At 40.2% G+C, this 16,648-nt stretch overlaps 1 protein-coding gene across 17 annotated transcripts in view; it reads right to left on the bottom strand.

Moving 5' to 3' along the window:
* SOX5 (SRY-box transcription factor 5) overlaps nucleotides 1-16,648 on the bottom strand; it is a 609,634-nt gene that overhangs the window by 56,240 nt on the left and 536,746 nt on the right. For 16 of the 17 annotated variants that reach the window (XM_077783333.1, XM_077783325.1, XM_077783327.1 and 13 more), the window contains one exon: nucleotides 798-944. In XM_077783333.1, coding sequence (XP_077639459.1) covers nucleotides 798-944 — 147 coding nt within the window. The remainder of the gene's footprint in view (nucleotides 1-797; nucleotides 945-16,648) is intronic. The other variant, XM_077783322.1, reaches the window with a different exon arrangement.

A 16,648-nucleotide genomic window follows, 5' to 3' on the forward strand; every position in this document is an offset into this window, starting at 1 on the left:
AGAGAACAGAGCTAATCTTGATAGCTGCCAGTTAAAAATGGCTATGCTCAATGCTACCAGCAGATATGGCAGGGCTTGGAGTCCTGCAATGGCCACAAAATACACACTGTGCCCCTTAGATCTCATGAGAAACTCTCCTGCTGCACAGGAGAAGCAAAATCAACCCTGAGATTTTAAGTGTGGGAGATCTACAAGCTGCCAGCCACACACAAGACCTCCTGTCTTATAAAATGCACAAAGTAGGTAACCAAACACTTTTTAAAAAACCCAAAACCCAACTATCTACCATCAAGTACTGTGCAGCTTTGTGATTTCTTGCTCTAAGAGAAGAGGCCAAGACAAGGAAAAGCCACAGGTAGTCAGAAAGTCTACAGTAAGGAGAGAGAGAAGAGACAACCTAGAGCTTGAGTCACCAACACAGCAGCTACTGATTTTAAGCCAGTCTCTCTCACTCTTTGAACATGTATCGCACTGAGCTGACAATGGTATTATTTATTTGTCTGGTTATTTTTAATCTGTGCTGCTTTACTGTTAGGGTAAAAACAAGACACCACTGCCAATTCAAGGAATCTTTCCTGACATGATAAAGGACATGGACAGCATGCTAGAGGGCACTAACAAAAAGGAAGGACACATTTTTCACCCAGCTCTTACTGTGACCCGAACAAGACTGCTTTCTCCCTGCATTCCTTAGCTGAATTCTTCCTGGCTGTTTTGCAACAACGGCCTCCCATTTCAGGGAGCCATCCTGGGAACAAAGCTTCCTGCAGCCCAGAGGCCCAGGCCTGGTACAGTACCTTGCTCTTGGGAGGAGGGCTGTTTGTGCTCTTGTCTGTGTGGATGCTGGTAGGGGACACGGCAGCACCAAGGTTCCCCTGGGGAATGCCAGGAATCTTGCCTCCCGGAGACACTTGCATCGCAGCAAGTTGGGCAGCATACAACTGCTGGAAAGACAGAACCAAAAAATAAATGAGAAAAAACTGGGGTGGGGAGGAAGACAAGAGACACATCATCAATAAACAACTAACTAAAATAAATAAATAAATAAATGAATGAATAAATAAATGATCTCCCCAAAACTTCTCCTACGGCAGATGATACATTTTCCTTCCAATGGGCAATTTTTATTTAGCACGTGTGTTTCAAGACATGAATTGTCATCTTCACTTTTGTGACTCATTCCTCCAGGGATGAATGAGAGACTCCACCATGAGAAGTGTCCCAGCTTCCCTGTGTGTCCAGGGATTCAAAACAGGCAACAGAAGCTAATCCTCATGGTTTGCCTGAGCTACTGGACTGTCCTTCCTTTCCTGAGATAACACAGGCACAACAGCATTTCCACCAGTAATATGCACCAACCCCTGTGAAGCACATATGCTGCTGGATATGATGGTCTCTGTGCTACCACTTCATGTTTCTTAATTTTATTTGCTGTGTTTTCCCTGTTTTTCCCCAGGCTTTAAGGTATCTGGGACAGGGAATGTCAAAACTGTATTTAGTAATTATGTTAGGAGTATACTGTCAATTGAGTTGTGGGGAACCACTAGAGTCAATATAAATATACACATATCAATGGCAAAGTGCTGTCCATTAACTATTAGCAGCCCCAGTTAATTCTAAGAAGCCTTCCTGTGATAGATGCAATGCAGACACAGAGTGGAAATGTTTTTGTCTTCAAAACTAAACAATGAAGGTACTTTAAAGACATATTTTTTTATTAACATGTCAATACTTATAATCACAGTCATCTGCTTAAAGCTAAGCACTACAGGAAGAGTTTAAGGGACAGAGATCAAAAGCAGTTAGAAAGCAAACTAGAAGTGCCTGGAAGCTCCCCTGACCTCCTAATAAAACATGGAGAAAATAAACATGGTGGGCAGAAGAAGCAACAATTGCTGCTGCTTTGTGAATAGGGAGGAATTCCCAAGTCAGGAGCCCAGGATAGCAGGAATAGACTAAAAAAGATTTTTCCTGCTCAACCCCAACACCCCTTTCCAGGATCCACGCTAGTCCTGTGTGAGTGCTTAGTGGTGGGCAGTACGTGTGTAACATTGAAGCAAGATACCCTCTGCCTGCTGGGTAGCACCTACAGAGCTTCTGAGCTGCCATATGAAAAGGGATAATGTGCAGAAATATGGAACTGGATGTGAAAAAACAGGCTGGCTTCAATACAGCTAGGGCTAAGGAGTCTTGTTGGCAGTGCTTTTTTGTTTTGCTGTTGTTTCTCAGTTAATGTTATATGATAAAGGAAGGAAGATGGAAGGGCACAAAGAACTACCAATGCAAGTTTGAAAGAGGAATGTGAGAATTCATTACATGATTTTCTGCGTGGATCTGTGCAAAAGGTGCAGAGACATTGCTAACATGAGCTCACAGCACAAAAGCCCTTGATCAAAGGAAGGGCTCTGACTCTTGCACAGCTCTGTGCACCTCCCCACATTCCCTGCACAAACCCTTCCCTTTGCTGCTGCACAGCCCCAGACCTTCCACACAGCTAAAAGTAGTCCAGTGCTCTTTCAAATGTAATCAGTCACCAAGTTCCTACTTAGTTCTTTTTCACTCTATTCTTTTCACACTTTCTATTACTTTCATTTTGAATCCTTTAAAATTCTTTCCTCTACTTGGATCACTGTTTGATCCTTATTTTTCCATACTTCTTAATCACCAATAGTCCATCCCATTCTACCTCTTTCCCTATTAACCATTCATTCATCTGCTCTCTTTCTGCCTTTTCCTCACATTTATTTATTAATTTACCCTCAGCAGGTCTGAACCAAAAATCTGCAAATCAACAACAGATAAAGTCATCAAAAACAACCCAGCCCCGAGTAAGTCACAGATTCAGATGCCTGTGTTTATCAGTTGAAGCTCATATTCATTCATTCTTCCTAAAGAAGCCAAAATTCTGCAGGGAGAAAGGAACCGGGTCTCTGAGAACCAGGGAAGAACTACAGCAGGCAGTTCCATGAAAGCCAAGCCAGAATTATATAAGAATTATAGATATAATACATCAGAGGTGAAATGGCTGTTAAAGAAATAGGATCCATGACTAGGGAACAGCTCAAACATAATGGGACTCTGGAGGTGAAAGAGCAGATCTAGGGAAAGATTTTCCTTTTCTTTTGCTCCCTGGTGAAAAACTGATAAAACAAATTTAGGCAACTATGAGAAAAAGACAAAATAAAGTGAAATGGCCGTTAAGCAAGAAAGGTTCGAGCCTGCTGCTAATCTATAGATTAGATATCAGAGAACATGTCTAGTCCATATAAAATACGGTAAAAATGACAGTCAATTGGGACAACTGGAGATTCCTCACAGGCCATACAGGGCCTGAGCTTCACAGAAATTTCTGGGGGGGAAGATTTTCCCAAATGAATTTTTATCCAAAGATGGAATAATGAGAACTGAATATTAAATACACTCCCAAAACCACATCCAGGGATTTGCTCACCTCAAATCCTCCAGTGGTCTGTGAGGAATGGCTGGAAGCCAGCTCTTCCTCACAGTTCTGTCCTCAGCCACCTTTCTGACAATTCATGCAAAGACCAAATAAGCACTGGATAAAGTCCTGCGTAGGCCTTTACACAGGTTAAAAATTAAGAGGCTAAAACCCACTGTATTACAGGAGTGATAGAGAATAACATTGTTTCCTTGCACTTTTTGAGGTCTTGGTTTCATTACTGTGTAGGATATAAGGACTTTTTATCTATAGGGTCTTGACTGCTTTATTGTGGCCAAGGCATTCACTTGCAATCAGTGGAGCACTACAGCTTTGGGCAGGCTTATTTTTGCAATACATAATAAGTAAGGATAATATTCTGAATTTAAAAAGATACATAATACTTCTTCAAGAAGGAAGATTTGGGCTTCTGAAAAAGCAATTAAAAAGTAGCATCTATTGTTTGTTTATAACTAAATGATTATGCTCCATCTCCCCTGCCCATGTACAATATTGCATGTTTTGTTAATCTTTTCTCATTAACCTCTTATGAAAATCTGCAAGGAAGCAAAATCATCAGAACAAAAACACAATTAGATACACTTTAAAATAAGCAGGAGGTATTGTTAATTTTTTAATGCTGCCCCTCTATTCTTAACGTATTAAACAAAAAAACCCCTTTCTCCCTGGGTCACTACCTAAACCATTTATAATTTTTCCAATATATTAAGCAGATGTATTCAGCTGAACTCTCTAAATGGACTAGTTCTAAGAGCTCTTGGCTTGATGATTCTGTAGTACATCAACAGCAAAGCCTTGAGGTTAGGCCAGCTCTGAAAACTTTCCCCTTGGGCATTCTTGTTCACGTTAACAATGTTCATTACTGCTTGGAGGGTACACTAAAAATGAATTCTTGTTCTATTAATACAGAAAATGAGAATGAGATTTAATAGCAATTTTAAAAAGGGTTGAGCAAAGTGCTAGCAATTACACAGGCAGAAATAGTTGATTCAAGCACCTATAGGCATTTGGATTACAGTATTATCTCTTATTAAAATATTTTTATTAGTGAACAGTGGAGATTAAGAGCTGCTCATAAAAAAAAAAACACAGAGAAAGACAGGTGGTAGTGGGATGTGAATCAGTTACTGCAATAAATTTGTTTCTGATAAAGTGGTTTTTCAGTGAAGACACCACAGCGATGAATTTACAAACCACTGTGCCTGAGTGTTTGAACTGTTGACTGATCCACCACTTCAATTTCTTCGTTATTCCGAAACCCATCATTAAAAATATACACATGAATGGCCTTGTTCTTTGTTTTCGTTTGTTTTTGTTTTTTGTTTTTTTTCTTGCATAATCAGGGGGGTGGGATGGGGGAATGGCATAAAATAAGACTCACTCAGAATACATTAATTTCATTTTCCTTTACCTCAAATTTATGCTTACATAAGGCATGAAAACTTAGATGAAGGTAAAAAGAATTTTGCAATTCTGCCTAATTTTTAATCTGTTCAGGTGAGTTTTCAGTTGAAAAGGAAAAAAGAATTCACTGAAAACAAACATTTGATATACACCCTACTGTGACACAGGTTTTCAAAATTACTGGCAACATAGATAAAAGATACAGAAATTAGAATTAAAGCTGCACTCATTAGTGATTGGTAGCAATGCTTGCTAGATATTGTACCGAAAAAGAGTTCTTTATGTACGTATTTGAAATACCAGATTTTATTTTTGTCAGTTTCCTTCAAAGCTTGTTAGTCAAACATTTCAAAGGGACACAATAATTTGTACATTCAAACTTCAGCAAAGCAAACTTCAACACTTCTAAATGCCCCTTGCTTGCATCAAATGGGCGATTTTCAGAAAACAAAGATAATATGTGAACACAAGGACAGTATGCTCCTTCAAAAACTTGCCCAAAGAACACATTGCAAGGTAAACTTGCTAGCTTTCACTTAGGAGTGAATAATTTCAGATAATAACAACAGAGCTCAAGATCCTGAGATGCACTTAACAGTATTTCGGTTTATTTGGGGATTTATTTTATTTTGGTTTGTTCCACAGAGTTCTGAACACAGCTGAGAGTTATTACTGCTCCACCTCTCATCTGCCTTTATCACAAAAAATTCCCACAAGGAACTGCCCTGCTCCCAGTGCTGAGGTGTGCACAGACTCTCTGTGGCGAAGGACCTCGTCTGGACTAATGTTTCCTTTACTCACCGAGCAAAAAATAGCAAGCTGCATGAAATCACCCCAAAATTGTGGGCTACACAGAGACTAGAGAAAACAAGCTAAATATTGAAAAGCTGCACTGCTCCTTCCCATGGCCTCCAAATCCAGCTGACTTCCTTTGAGAACTCCTGGCTATTCTCTGCATTTAGCCAAAGAGGAGAAGACAGGTAAGTAAATCACATATCAAGGAACAATAATAAGTATTAGAAATTTGGGACTGGGCTAGTTAATAGATAATTAATATATTGCTTCTAATGAGAAAGCATTGGTGACGTGGAAAAACTACCAAGAGAAATTTTGACTTATGATGTTTCAGTCAAGATCAGATCTGTTCCATGAAGGTAAACTTTAAACAAGATTTATTGTGTTCAGTAATATTTTACATCTTGTTTTGTCAGACTAGACAACATAATAGCCTCTCTAGCCTTAAAAAATCCTGAGACTTAGAAGGAAACATTGAGGAAAACAAGTTCTCGTTAGAAAAACTGTGAAGCATTCACAAACAGAATAAGGCTTCATTTATACACAGGCACAGCCTTGGTAACCACCATCTCTCTCATATTAGGAAAACATCACTTTTAGAATCAGTGACCACAAGTCTCCACAAAATATGATTCTGGTAGCTGATCTCCAGGGTTCCGGCAGCCCTTATTCCTGAGAACAATCCCACTGTAGTCACCAGGCCAAAACAATGCTTGCTTTGACTGTAGAACAGTAACGGTGACCAAAGTAAAATATGCATGTGCAATTTATGGTAGTTCTGAGTTTTTTTAGAAACTGGTGTAATTTTGATGGCTAGGACACACATTGTAACTAAAGTACAACTCTGTTTAAATTTGTAGGAACTTCTATGGGAAAGACACTAACTGTAACACCCTCAAACGTGAAGAAATGCAGTTTTCCTTGAAAAGCAGTCTTTAATTCTGCCAGTGGATAAATTCTGTTCAATTATTAGCAAGGTGAGAACCAGCACCCACGACACAACTGACAGCTCCTGGTGACACAGGAAGACTGTAGGAAACTCCAGATTAGAGCCTAGACCTCATGGCTCCTTTGTCCCAGCCTTAACAAGAAGACAATCCTTCTACAGGATGTAACTGTAGGAACTTATCAATAGACACTTCCTATCAGAGACCAAGAAGATCTGTTAGTCTCTGTGATAAAATATCATTGCAAACTGTGTATTTAAGATTGCCTACTCCTTACAAGTGAAGAGATTTTAACTGGAAAACTGCCCAAATGGACATATTCATACATACTATGTTCACACCATATGACACTAATTGAAATAGAGAGACTATATGGAATGCAATTGGAGAGGAAATTTGATAATGTCTTATGGAAAAAGCCTGCTGGATGAAATGCTGCAGATAATGTGTCCCCATTGAGGAAAGTAATTAATATTGTATGCATTTTAAAATATTCAAAAAAATAAGCTGGCAACAATTTATTCCTACAGTTTGCTGTGCAGCACCAGAATATAATGTATTCTCGCTGTCACTATTATTAATTATTTTTACGTCAATGGAACTTCTCATGTTAGAAAGAATGGCCAAAGAATGTCTTTAAAGTAAGGATGTACTTTGGACAGCATATTCCTTATGGATGATACAGTAAAATACTTTAGTAATGTAGAGCAGTGACAAACAACAGGCATGTGCAGCTTCAGAAGGGGCATTTGCTCTGTAAAGTGCATTGCCTTTATCACCACCTATTCTGTAATGCAGGATAGAGCTGACTGTTCTGTAATGAAGATGAAGTGTTTGAATGAAGGTTCCACATGGAGACTGCTGCTCCAGCACAGCTCTGGCAAGTTAGAAGCTTGAAGTCACTAAAGTGGCCCAGACATTTTACTCCATAGGAAAAAACTCACTGCTGACTATTTGTTTACCACAGGCATGCTTCCCAAGAGCTTTATTTTTTTTATACATATATCCAGATTTTTGGCAAGTAGCTCAGAGCACCTGACTTCAGTAAGTATAATTTTTCATATGAGAGACCAAAATTCTATGAGTGGTCGTTTGACAGAACACTTATTTCATATTGCATTGCTTTACTTGACTGGTAGTGTATTAAATCATTCATTGCTATCCATTAGGTGACCAGAGTAGTTAACAAGCAAGCACTGCCAGCAGAATTACTGTAAATAAGGTTCTATATATTTCAGATTGCCGAGCTATAATTAAGTCATTTCACTATTTTACACACATTTCCTTAAGCAACTCTTTCTCCAGTTTTTATTTATAGATTTTCTGTTTGCATTTCAAGTTGTTGTATTCAACAGGGAATTAAATCAGGGAAAATCTGTGCCTGCTTTAGGATTGATACTGAATTAATTACTCCAAATCTGAATACTCTGTGTCTCCTGAAGTTAAGTGCAGAGCTTGTAGTAGAAAGATTAAGGTCAACTGCATTTCTTATTTTGAGAACATGGATTTGCTGACTTGAATGCTGATATGTTATCAGGTTCTTATATATTGATTATATTCTAAGATTCCTTGGTGACTTGTCCCTCTTCTTCAGGCATGAAGTAGTGAAATAGGTATTCTGCACTCAGCCTGCTCTAGAAATGTTTTCTTGAAAAGCTGTGGTAAGCTGTGAGTCCTGAAATACTGAAGTCTCTCTTTAAAAGAGTAAAGAGATGATAATCACCTACCAGAAGCACCAATGCCAAATTACTTTGTTGGAGGGGAAAAGAAACAGATATAAAAACTCACACTAGGATACTTTTTGCCCCCCTATACCTTTATCTGTTAACTATGACATCCAACAGTCAAATGAGAAACATTTTCTTTCCTGTTTTCCCTTTTAACACTAGGAGTATTTCTGAATCTTAAGTATCCTACAATTGTATCTGTTGTCCTCGGAGGCATGAATTAACGTTGTTCCTCATTTATCTGACACGTACAGGAGTTCAGTGACATCTACTCAGCTCACTCAGAAACTTAATTTGCTCTTTGACCTGAGCTGTACTGCGTGTTCAAAGGGTTTGGATAAAAGTGCAGGAGGTAGAGAGGGACAAATGCTCAGTCCATCACAAACAAGGCTGCTCTCTTCCAGCTTGGTAGAGAGGAAGGAATGTGACGTCTGTGCCTTAAAGGGGAGCTAAAGACTGTGTTTGAGCTACTTCCAATGTGCCAAACTTCCCTGGGAAGAACACAGAAAGGAAGAGGCACAGTAGAAGGAGAATACTGAAATGCAGAGACCAGTGACAGATACACCATCCAAGCTGCAGATGAAAATGGACTTGCCCCAAAAGCTAAACTAAACCAAATTGATTTCTAGAATAGTTATGAAGACATTTTTTTTCTGTTTCCCTTTTTCCATAGCAAGAAACACTAACAGAATTGACACAGCATCTTTATTTAGCTGTGTAAGTTATTTTATTTTATTTAGTTTTATTTTATTTTTGGATGTGGAGAAAGTTTATTATTTTTGGAGAGAATAATGTCACTCCTACAGTGTAACCTTTCCAGTTTATGAGTTTCTGTGCCACAGAAAATTTTCAAATACATTCAACTAAATTTACCTCTCGTGTAATTTTTTTTCATGTTCATTGCTTTAAAATCTCCTTCCCCAAGTTGTCAAGAAAGCTAACAAGTGCTACCTCATCCTGTGAGATCCTGCTGTGAAGGTGAAGCATCAGTCCAGGGTAGCAGCTGTCCTCCCCAGCAGCACACTGTGGTCCCTTTCCACAGAAGCAGAATACTGTACAAGGACTAAGGAAAGCTCCAGCTCACACGTACTTTTCCTTTGGCCTTAAGCCACATGGAATCCCCTCTTCCAACATAAAGCTCTTTCATTCTAGGTATTGTTAAAGACAAGGCTTGCAGAAAAAGTCCATCAAATGTCTTAAGACCTGTGGGAAACTGTAATTCCAATCACTGGCAAAGAAATTGCCCCAGTTTTGAACTAGAATATTTTGAGCCTCACTGTATCAGGGCAAATCTGTGTTCCAAACCAGAAAGCAGCTGAGTTTTGCTTTGGTCAAAGTTCTGTTTTCTCAACAGGGAGTCCTATCAACCTGAAACTCATGGGAGTGCCTAACTTCAAATCAGCCCCATTGCTCGAAGCTGGATAACTTGGATGCTTAAAAACACAAATGAGTGTTAGTTTAATTGGGATGCTTGAGCCTGGGAGAGGACAGGCTACAAAGAGGAGATGTTAGAGTATGGGAGTGCCATTAGTTGAACACAGAATTGCTGAGAGAGCAGAAAGAACTCAATTAATGTAATTATTTTGGAGCTTTCTTCATTATAGGAAAGTCCCTCTTTAACAAAGCGAAGTAACAGAAACAATAGCTGTTCGATTTTTTATTCTTTGATTTTATGATAAAATGGGTGTGGTCTGTAAAACTCCCCCCTCCAATGGAGCCCATAAAACTCCAGAGAGCCTGAAACCTCTGTGGAGCTTTGGCAAACTGCTCAGGAAATAACATAAGAAGATGTTTTCTGGTTCATCTCACTATTTCCATGCTGACACTGATGTAATGGGAGAAGTGACACTTTGCATACCCCATTAGGACATGTACAGAAGCTTAGTCTTTAATTCTTAGAGAATTTGTTCCTTCAAAGTCTCTGCAAACATCTGAAATCCCTCAGGATTCAATTTCTGACTCCCACTTCACGAAACTGCAGACAGTAAGGTCCAGTCACACTGCATGTCCAGACTGCAACCCATGCATAAAAAGCCTGGAACTCACTCCAGTATTCCTTTTTGGCACATCCTGTACTGGAGGCTTAAGGAGCTGTAGGCACAATTACGTGGTTGAAAGTCAAAGGGAATTTTTAACTTTCAAGTCCCTCTCATACTGTGCCTCACCCAAGTACAAGAAAAGCCATAAGTTGAACTCTGGAACTCTACACGGCTGCCCCTGGTTCCACCAATCCATGTGGACAACCAGAAATGGCTTGGAGCCTCATGTTCCCACAGCAAGTGGGAAGCTTTGTCCTTAGCATCAACCCAACCAGGGGAAAACCAACCTTCTTGCACTGCCCTCCAAGTGCAAGATAGTAAATCCCATATTACTCCAGCTCATCCAGGTTACACGAAGGAACGCCCACTCCTTTCTACTTTTCCTCTTCAGCATTTTGCTCTTAAGACTAGACAAGAGTGAACACACAAATTCATCCCTCTGAATTCTGGTTATTGAGGCAAAAAGGATGTCCTTCACTGGCAACAGGGCCACAAACTCTCATTTACCTCTTATAAAGAATTCCACATAGCCACATATTCCACAGTAACTATATTAACACTGATTAACTAGTAATAAGCTCTATAAACCCTTAGTACATCTCATCCATCCCTGATTATTTATTAAATTGGGTTTCAACAACTTTTTTTGAGGCCCCGATTAAACTGGAGGAAAAAAAAAAAAAGAAAATAGACTCCTGAGTGAAAACAGTGCTTTTCGAAAACTGTCCTCCATACCAACTTCCAGTATAGAATTTTTTGTAACAGCAAGATGGATCTGCTTGTGCAAAACCATGAAATACAGAAATTATCTTAGGAGACATTTTTCAATTGTTAGTAATACAGCTAGGTTATAAAAATAGCTAATCCATACCTTTAAATTGTTCATCTGGAAATTTGGATTATAAGGAAAAAACCCCAACAGTTTTCATGTTTTATAATGAAGTATCAAAACATGAAACTCTTTTCAATCCAAAAGAAATGTGTCAAAATTGATGTAAAAGCACATTTAAAACTGCTTCTGGCTAACTAGCTGTCTACAAAGCAGAAGGGGTGGGAGCACCAAAGAGTTTGCAATGGAAACACCAAGAAGCTTTTACTGTAGCCACACCAACAAGAGCTCTTATCGTGAAGTAATAACATTAACCAGAAATCTTTGTTTATTACCTCATTCCCAATGCCATCTTGTTTCACTTGAGTTACTTGGGTCTGAGGATGGGGTTAATGAGCGAGGAGGTGTTTGAGTGGGTGTGAATTAGGGGCACTGCTAAAATAGAAGCTATTTTAACAGTTCTGTTTTTAATTTAGTCTGAAGCTCAGTATTTATTTTTTTTTTCCAGGTAAAATACTCACACATTCCAAGGCTAAGAGTGATTTTGGCAAAGCACAGATAATACCTAGATTTACTCGTATTAAATGGGGTATTATAGAGGAACTCATGCTTCTGCTCCTTTTCTACCTCCAACATTCTGCCCACAAGTCTAACAGAGATGGGATGCTCATGCTTTCTTTACCAGAGTTCAGAGACTCGCCTCAAAACTTGGACATTTTCAGTGACTGTGACAGGAAACACCACTGATGGCTGCTCCCCCCAGCCCTGCACTCCACAAGCCATCCCCACAGCAGCCCATTACAATATGTTCTATTATCTGCCTCCTCAGATGATGTACAACCTATTTGATTGACCCTCTTTGTGCTGCTCAGGAATGGCTGCTCCCTGCAGTGGGAGGGTGAACAGCACTCACTGCTTCTCCAGTCAGCAACTGGTAAATTTATCTTCATTCCAGACTGGGAATGTCATGCAGGGATTCTCCTTGCTTCCCTCCACAAAGCAATAGTGCCCTCCATACACTCCTTTCCTTTATAATTATCAGGAACAAGGAATCCAGAACAATTCAGAAGAGGGAAGGTCTCTGGGCCTCCCCTTATTTTCGTTATATCTGAAGCGTTTCTGCCAATTGAACGTTTCCGTGACAAAGATCAGCATTACCCCATGTTTGTGGCTCCAGCGTGGGAGGCATGAATAAGGCAAGGAACAGTTCAGTCCTCCATTACGCAGGGATACTCCTTGTTTTTTGCCAAAGTCAGCAACTGCAAAATATTTCTCAACTTCTCCAGTTCACACCATGGCACAGGACATGCATGCACTTTTGCTCAAAGTGATCGTATTCACCACAGTAAAAACCACAGCTAAAGCAGCAAAAAAACACTTGCCAGTATCACAGCCAGGAAATACAATACTAACTCTCACCATCTATATTTCTATAACATATTTGACAACAGTGTCATCAGGATCACTGACAATTGTCCAAAGTCATCTGGCATGAAATGGAAAGAACATGGCTATGAAAACATAGGGAAGCAATGCACTGAGACCAGTACAACAGCAGATATCCACACTTCCCAGAGATGGAAAACTCTACTGACACAGGGAGGTGGAAGTCCATACTGACTCCTACTCCGTGACTTTCCCAAATTCCAACTGCTGCAGAACTACAGAGTCACTTGGTCTTGCTGCTCCATGCCCCACCAGCCATTGCAGAAATGTTCTGACTTCATGGTCCACCACTACCATTAGCTTACTAACTGGGATTACCTAGGAAAATGAAAAAAGAAACTGAGCCACAGCAGAAAAGGAACATAAAGGGGGAATAGTCTGAGATAATCACCCTCATCTCGCTTTATAAAAACTGGAATGGAACTTGCAGTGTTATGCCAGATGATTTATACATGTTAGGCATCCATGGCTAAAGGTTATTCTCATCCCACCATTCTGAATAAAAAAAAAAAAAAACAAAAACAAAAGGAAAAAAGTAGCTAGTCTGTGCTCAGCACATCTATGCAATTAAAAAAAAAAAAAAAGTGTCAGCAGCTGAATTTAAAGTGAACTATATCTGTCCTCTCTGTATCCCATGAAAAACACACACTTCCTTTTTACTTGTCATACAAGTCAGATGGAGAATGACTTTGTCTTCCTCCAAGTCATCCAACGGGGTAAGGCACAGAGCTGCATTTTCAGGATAGAACATGTGGGGAAGGGCACATAACTCTCCCAAAGTTGCTTGCAAATTACTTTGGCTTTGTGTGGAGAACATATATGTTAACATAAAGTAGAGTGTGAACCCAAGGAAAATGAAGACAAACACTGACAGCTGGCCAATCTTGCCCTTCTTTACTGTGTTTGCCTCAAATATACTATGTTTGTAAGAATGTGTGAAATACTTCTGAAAATAACGGTTATACTCCGTTTAGTTTTAACAAGCAATTTACAATCCTCCTCAGAAGGATCTGATTTACCAGAATTCATGGAGAGATGTCAGCAAATTTTCAGGAGGAGTTAACAACCTAACTTAGTCAATATCCTGTGAATTTTGGAACTTGTGTGTTTCATTTGATGCTTCTTCTCGCATGGCCAAGGTTTCCGAGATTTAATTTAATAATTTATTTCTCATTTTTATCTTCAACTTAATGTCTCCCAAAGAATCAGACTGGTGCTTGTACCATAGACAGTATCTTTCTTTTAACAGCGGGGTGTTCCCACATTCCAGAAGGACACTGAACAACAATTTTTTTTTCCCATGAAGACAGGCTGTGGAAGAGAGAGTCTTTGCCTCCTGCACCCCAGCAGTGATTGGCAGTCTTTCTCTCTCATCCTCCTCCCAGGGAATTTTGAGAAGGAGATTCACATCACCAGGATACGAGGGACATAGGCTGCGGGGCTCATCCCCAGTTAAGGAAGACCAGTTATGGTAAGTTAGATCTCTGTCCTTCAAACACACTTCTGTTGTGCAACTCCAAGCCCTGACCTTAATATTTAATATACTGCAAGCAGAGGAAGAGTCCACTGGAGCTTTCAGCTGCAGAGGTAGAAAGTTTGACTGAAAGACAACAGTCATCCTGAAGGGCCTTTTGCTTTGATTTATTGTGTGAGAGGATTATACTGATTTTAATAAGCTTAGGATAAACAACATCCTAGAGGATGTACATCACAGATTTTCTCACGAGATTGGAAATATCTTACCTTTCATTATTGTTTACAATTAGTGTCAAATTGCTCCCTTAGAGCCATTGTTCTTACAGGTGACACCTACCAATGTCATCACCAACAGTTTTTTAGACTTTTGACTGCCCTTGAAAGCAAGGCACTGCATGAATTGTAAATTGTTTTGCCTAACAGGACTGGCAGCAAGCAGGAAATGTCCAGAGACAGTAGAATGTGTCCTAGCAGGATTACATGGCATTTGCAGACATGGAGGGACTCCCCTGCCTCAGACTCCATGGTCAGCTGTAACCTCTTGTGACTGAGCTGCCTTTTGGGCAGTAGTGAAAGGAGCAGCCCCACAGATGGTCTCTGGTCTCACTGGCCTGGAAAACTGTCCTAGGGAATCTAAGACATTGTTCAGCAATACTATCCTTCCTCCCTCTCCCCCTGCTTGTCTTCCATATTCTGGTGGCTGTTTATGAGCTCAGCTGTCATTCTTTGCACCAGGAGAAGATAAATGGGACACACCAACCCCAACCTAAGTGACCTTTGGATGTGACAAGATTTTTAGGTCAGTCCTGCTAAATGAAAGCCTTGGTGTATCGAGGCTCGCCTCAGGGTGAAATTTCCAGTGAATTTATTATCTCCCAATGCCCTTTGGACTGCTTCCCACCATCAAACACCATGGCAGCATTCAGAACAGGAAGAAATACATTAACTGGAATCTGATCATTTTAAAAGGTTACAGCTGCCCAAATATAATTTAATTTCATACTTGCCCTTTGAGGGTTTGGTGTATATTTTCTTTTTATGACTGCAAATGATAAAGCTCTTAAGATTCCAGGCAATAAAAAGGAAAAGGGGGGAGTAAGTATTTTAAGGGTTAGATGTCTATTCAGTTCATAGTCAATGAGGAGAGTGACAAATCAGCTTTTTTAAAAAATGGAACACTTCCTCAGTTTTTAGTAGTAATTTCTCTCCACACTTGATGGGGAACAATACCTTTTAGTGAAGACAAACCTGTAATGCCACCCAGTGTGATATGAAAGAAGCATTTGCTGTGCAAGCATCTACCTATCCTACATCCCTTAAGGACTTACTTCAGAGGAGCAATTAATGGGAAGTGAAATAAAGTAATCTGAGTGGACTGTTGCAAAAATAATAAAAGCAATCAGACTTTAGAAATGCTTAAATCTACCCAGAGTTTGAGTTTTAACTGTAGGCCATGTTTTTTTCTAGAATCTCTTCTAACTTCTTCTTTCTCAGCTCAGGTTTTGTATACAGGCCCATGCCCACACAGCAAGGTAAGAATCAGGATAAAAACACTGGTTTTGGGGCAGTGTCCAGTTTGGTTGGAGTCCCACACCTGTGTAATAAGAAAATTCTACAGAATAAGTGTGCAGAATATGACACCCTAGCACACAACATGAAATGCTGGGAAATGATGCTCAGTCTCTCTTTCTCCCTTTCACTGTAAGTGAAAGCAAGCACTGAAACTCAAGCTACCACACAAATGTGACTTGGAGTAGAGGTAGGAAAAGCTAAGCACGTGTGTCCTTCACTGTATCCAATGAAAACTGTGTCACCAAATGAACACCACCTCACCATCCCTCACAGTCTGATAGAATTTTGACAACTGCTTCCTTTCCACACAACAAAACGTGGAAAAATTAAAATGGCTGTGGAAAGGAGGAATGATGAAGTGCCAGTGCTGCATATCCTCCTCTTTTCAAAGCCACTGTAGGAAATTAATTATTGCTGGGCTCCCAAATCCCTTCAGGGCTCTTTAAAGATCTTTCCCAAGCACACACTGATCTCACTGTCCAAATTACCCTCACCATCACTGCATCAGAGCAGTGTAGAGCACGAAGCAAAGGTGCCATGACAATGGCATAAGAAGGGATGGCAGCCCTAAAAGAACTGTGTTTCTGGGCAACTGCTGGCACAGCAGGAGAGGGAGTTAAAGCAAATTAAGGGATTCTGCCCTGCTCAGGAGAGACCTGAACTGCAGAGCTGTCTCCAGCCCTGAAGCCCCAGCACAGGAAGGACATGGAGCTGATGGAGTGAGTCCAGAGGAGGACACAAAGGTCACTGTGGGAATGGAGCATCTCTCCCACAAGGAAAGGCTGAGAGAATTGGGATTGCTCAGCCTGGAAAAGAGGCAGCTTTGGAGAGACCCAAATGTGGCCTTCCAGAGCCTGGAAGGAGCCCACAGGAAAGATGGAAGAGCATGCAGTTACAAGACAAGGGGAGAATGGCTTCAAACTGACAGAATGGAAGGAAATTAGGTATTGAGA

The sequence above is a fragment of the Lonchura striata genome, chromosome 5 (genome assembly GCF_046129695.1).
Source record: "Lonchura striata isolate bLonStr1 chromosome 5, bLonStr1.mat, whole genome shotgun sequence".
Classification (NCBI taxonomy): Eukaryota; Metazoa; Chordata; class Aves; order Passeriformes; family Estrildidae; genus Lonchura; species Lonchura striata.